Source organism: Octodon degus, unplaced genomic scaffold (genome assembly GCF_000260255.1).
Source record: "Octodon degus isolate 3935 unplaced genomic scaffold, OctDeg1.0 scaffold00072, whole genome shotgun sequence".
NCBI classification, from domain to species: Eukaryota; Metazoa; Chordata; class Mammalia; order Rodentia; family Octodontidae; genus Octodon; species Octodon degus.
In genome coordinates, this window is record NW_004524648.1 from 3,734,815 (window position 1) to 3,740,230 (window position 5,416).

Below are 5,416 nucleotides of genomic sequence, written 5' to 3' on the forward strand. Positions count from 1 at the left end.
GGTGTTTATTTGTTCCCGTTCTGTTTTCCTAATGTGTGAGTTCACAGTTATGAATTTCCCTCTGAGAACTGCTTTCATTGTATCCCATAAATTCCGATAAATTGTGCTGAATTTTCATTGAATTGTAGATATTGTTGAATTTCTTGCTTAATTTCATCTGTGACCCATTGGTTGCTGAGTAAGGTGTTGTTTAATTTCAATGTATTTAGGGTTTTTTTTTCCTAGTTTCTTTTGTCATTTATTTCGTTTCATTGCAATGTGATCAGATAATATGCATGAGATAATTTCTGTTCTCTTGCATATACTTAAGCATGACCTAAGTACCAGTATGTGGTCTATTTTAGAAAATGACCTATATGCAGTTGAGAAAATTGTGTATTCAGCTGTTTTGGGGTGGAACACTTTGTATATGTCCACCAAGTCCATTTGTTTCAAGCTCTGGTTCATTTCTGTTATTTCTTTGCTAATTTTTGTCTGGTTGACCTATCTTTTGGGGATAAGAGGGTGTTAAGGTCTCCTGTTAAAATTGTGGTATTGGATATTGGATTTTTCATGTCAGTTAAGATTGGCTTTACATAGTTGGGTGGTCCTGTGTTTTGAACATACATATTTATGAGTGTTTTATATTCCTCTTGAAAATTTCCCCTAATCAGTATATACTGGCCTTGTTTATTTTGCTTGAGCATTCTTGGTTTGAGGTTGAGACTGTCTGAGATTCTGAGGTGCTGGGGCATGTAGTATTGTTTTCCATCCTTTGACTTTCAGTGTATGAATGTCTTTATGAGTTAAATGTGTTTCTTGCATAGAGCATATTGTTGGATTTTGTTTCCTATTCCACTGTGCCAGTCTATTTCTCTTAATTGATGAACTGAGTCCATTTACATTGATGGTTAGAATTGAGATGTATTGACTTACAATTGACATGCTATTTACCTGTTGTTGTTTACTCCTTTTTGTCCTGTGTTTAATTGTTTGCCCTATTAAGTGGGCTGCTTCTGATGTCATTCGTAGAGTTCTGATCATTTTGGTCCCTCTCTAGAACATCTTTCAGCAGCCTGTGTAGGGTTGGCTTTGTCATTATGAAATTCTTTAGTTGTTCTTTGTTATGGAAGTATTTCACTTCTCCACCAAACTTAAAAAGAGAGTTTTGCAGGTTATAGTAGTCTGGGCTGGAATTTGATTTCATAGAGGACTTGAAGTACTCTGCTCCATGCTCTTTTTGCCTTCATGGTTTGTGAAGAGAAGTCGGCTGTAATTCTGATTGGTTTTCCTTTGAATGTGGTCTGCTTCTTTTCTCTAGCAGCTTTCAGTAGATTATTCTTGTGCTGAATTTCTGGGCTCTTGACTATTACATGTCTCGGTATGCTTTTAATAGAGTTGAGGTTACTTAGTGTTCTGTATGTTTCAGTTTCCTGAATGTCAGATTGTTTCCTCATATTTGGGAACTTTTCTACTATTACTTCTGCCCATATTTTTTTAATGTCATTTGTATTGACTCCTTCTTTCTCATTGATACCGATTCATCTCACATTGTTCATATTTGCATTGTCTTGCAAGTGATGAATTATTTTTTCCTGCATCCTAGTTGTTTTTAAGAGATCATTTCTTACCTTTTCACTAGTTGCACCAGCTTCTTCATGATCTGAAACTCTGTCTTCATTTTCACTCAAACAGTTTTGCAAGCTTGTGATTGAGATTTTCATTTTCTCTCTATCTCTTTGACTCTGCTTCATGCGATCTATTTCTTTCCTGTATTGTTCATTCAAGGAATCTGTCATTTTTCTAATCTCCTCTATTTTTTTATCAATGTCTTCTTTAGAATCAGTTATTAATTTTTTTACTGCAGAGTTTTCTTCAGATTGGGTTTTCTCCCTATGTTTCTGTATTTGATTCTGTACTTTAGATGCTATGAGTTCAGAGAATTCTTTTTTCATTTCAGAAAAGAATTCTGCTCTGAATTCCTCTATAATTTTTTGCTGTTGCTTATTTACTTTTGACGTTATTAATTAATACATTTCAGTTGAGCTAGTGTACTCTGCACTTGTTCTGGGTGGGCATTGGGTTTCCTCCATATGTTTCTTAATTTGATTCTTTACTGCAGATGCTATTAGTTCAGGGATTTCTTTTTTCATTTCCAATCTGAGTTCCTCTATACCTTTCTGCCAGTGTTTTTTTTATTTCAGCTGATTCCTTGATTTCAGCTGTGTGATTCCCAATTTGTTCTGTTAGTGTCCTCTGCACTTGTTATGGGTTGGCTTGGGGTCTGAGCTTGCATTTTTCTCCTTCTCCTTGTCACATAACACTGTCTTCTGACCTTTGTTGTAGAGCTTTGGTGCAGTTATAACCTTAGCACCTACTGAAGTTCAGGTGCAGATCTACACAGTTTGAATTTATCCAGTTGTTCCTGGCTTGGGTCTGGCTGCTGTGCTCAGCTCCTTCCTGCTGCTGTCCTTGAGAGTGAACCTGTTGTGCCCCTTGGCAAGATGTTCTGCTCCTGGACTAGCTGGGTGGTTCTGTCCCCTACTCTTTCTGCAGGGACTGAAGCTACAGAGTTTCACCTCAGGCCTTTATGCCAGGCCTTAGCTGAGTCTGAAGGAGACAAGGTGGTGTAGGGGGGAGAGGAAGGGCTCCCACACACTCACTGGCCCAGGCTAGGGCTGGATCTGGGGGTCCCCAGACGTGGCAGTAGTTCTAACTCTCTGGGCAGGAGTGTGGGGGGGGGACTGTGGAGTGATGGTAGTGGCGGTTCCAAGGGGGTGAAAGAGGGTCTCACCCACACTGTGCCTGGGCTTGGACCAGACAGGTCCCGTGGGCTCAGGATAGCTGGAAGCTCTCCCACACACTCACTGGACCTGGGTTAGGGCTGTATCTGGGGGTCTTGAGAACGCGGCAGAAGTTCTCACTCGGTTGGCGGGGTGAGGCATGTGGAGTTGTGGTGGTTCCCAGGGGATGGAAGAGGGTCCCATCCACGCTGCTCCTGCACATGGACCGGAGAGGTACTGCTGGCGCAGGATAGCCAGAAACTTTCCCACACACTCTAAATGTTTTTAGTGAGAAACAAATAGCAATGAGACAGTTTCACAATAGTTGTCCTCTTTGAGTGCACGGCTTCTGGAAGGATGCACATGGAGCACTGAGGAAGAAGACACTTGTCTAGCCAGTTAGATTTGCTGAATCAATGCTTCTATCATTGGAGTGACAGAGGTTGCAACCAGATCACTGTCACATCTAACATGGAAGAGATCTAAGAGGATGAGTCTTGCTTACCTGGTCTGGGCTAGATTCAACAAAGTAGGCAGTGATGGAGGTAATGCTGGATGTCATAGTGAAGAGCCATCCGATACCAGTGATCACAACATGTAGGATATGCTCTCTGCTGTGAACATAGTGATAGGCATTGCTGAAGACATTAGCAACACCCTGTAAAGAGAGAAAATTCAAAGTGCTTTTTCTTTTTATGTATTTGGTACAGAGTCTCACTACACAGCTCAGACTTGTAGTGATCCTCCTGTTTTCAGCTTCCCCAGCACTGGAATTACAGGCATGTACCACCAAACTTGGACTCAGTCACTGGCTCAGCACACCCCAGGGGCAGGGCTAGCACAGCATGTGGGACTGGGGATTGAACCCTGGTCCCTGTGCTTGCCAAAGCAGGCACTTAGTTCTCTGAGCTATCTCACAGGCTCAGTTTTCTTTTTAATAGCAAAATAATTAGCTATCTATTAGTAATGTGTTAATTACACTATCTTTTAAATTAATGATAAACTACTTCTTACAACTTATTCATCACTAGTGTTCCATATTCGATTACATAACAAGAATCATCAGGAACTTAAACCTGGAGGCACAGGTACACAAGTAAGTACCAGCTGCTTGGCAGGATAAGGTAGGATTGCAAACTCACTAGCTGAAACAACGTAGTGAGACCCTTTCTTAAAAAGGTAGGAAAATGTCTGGAGATGTACCTCAGTAGTATAATGCCCCTAGGTTCAATCTTCAATATTGCAAAAAACAAAGCAAACAAAAAGAAGATAGAAAGGCAGAAAGGGTGAAAGAAAGGAAAGGAGGGTGTAGGCTGGACATAGTGGTACATTCCTGTAGTCCCATTTAGAATGGAGGCTGAGGCAGGATGATGGCAAGTTCCTGCTAGCTCAGGAAGTTTAACAAGATCTTTTCTCAGAATAAAATTTAAAAGACGAAGGATAGGTACTTGGGATGCAGCTCAGTGGTAGAGTGCTTGCTTAGCATGTGTAAACTCCTGGAGTCAATCTCTAGAGCCTCAAAAACATATGTAGAGAGAGATATGCAACATGAGAGATATCATGTTTTTGGACCCTTTGTAAAAAAATCAGATGGCTAAAGATACATGTCTGTTTGTTTCTGTCTTCTGTTCTGTTCCATTGATTGGCATATTTACTTTTATAATAGCATCATGCTACATCCAGCACAGACCTTGAGAAGGAGGACCATGAAGAAATGAATGCAAGAGTAAAAATGCAGAAAGCTGAGATCAGGTGGAACTCTCTGAGAAAAGAACCACCCAAGGACTGACTGCAGCATGTTTGTTTACACACTAGGCAGCTTGATGTCAGGTGAACCCCTCTGTAATTTTCAGGAAAATGGATGGAATTTGGGACCATAATGTTAAGTGAAATAAGTCAGACACATAGAGTTCAACATCACAGGACTTCTCTGATATGAAAAATCTAAAATAGAAATTACTAATAAATAAAATAAAAGAGAGATGTAGGAAATAAGAAGGTAGACTTCTTGGAGATGATGAAAGAGGTCAAGGTGGGAGAGGTAAGGGAGTGAATACAAGGGATTGGAAATGATGAAGCAAAAAAAAAAAATGATGAAGCAATGTTATATTGATGTGGGCATAAACTACTAAACTTTGTTTTTTAAAAAAGAAAGATCGGAGGTCCGGTCAGTGTGTGGTAGAGCTTCCGGCTACCCTGCGCCGGTGGGACCAACTCCGGGTCCCAGACCAGGCGCAGCGTGGATCAGACCGTCTTCCACCCGCTTGGGACGCCCCCACCACCACCACTCTGCAGCACCTCCCCAACCCTGCCCGACGAGTAGGAATTTCTGCCACGTTCCGGGAACCCCCAGACCCAGTCCTAGCCCAGGTCCAGTAGGTGTGTGGGAGAGTTTCCGGCTACCCTGCACCTGCAGGACCAACTCCGGGTCCGAACCCAGGCACAGCATGGGTCAGACCATCTTCCACCCCCTTGGGACGCCCCCCACCACTCTGCAGCACCTCCCCCACCCTGCCCCACAAATAGGAATTTCTGCCGCGTTCTGGGAACACCTAGACCCAGTCCTAGCCCAGACACAATGAGTGTGTTGGAGAGCTGCCTCTACCCCTACTCCACGTTGTCCCCTACAGGCTCAGCTCAGGCCTGGCATACAG

General features: G+C 42.3%; 1 protein-coding gene across 1 annotated transcript in view; it reads right to left on the reverse strand.

Annotated features, from left to right (window-relative positions):
* The window catches only part of Efcab5 (EF-hand calcium binding domain 5), a 242,731-nt gene that overhangs the window by 52,429 nt on the left and 184,886 nt on the right, over window positions 1-5,416 (reverse strand). The window contains exon 17 of the mRNA XM_023720027.1: window positions 3,268-3,420. Within this exon, the coding sequence (XP_023575795.1) occupies window positions 3,268-3,420 (153 nt within the window). The remainder of the gene's footprint in view (window positions 1-3,267; window positions 3,421-5,416) is intronic.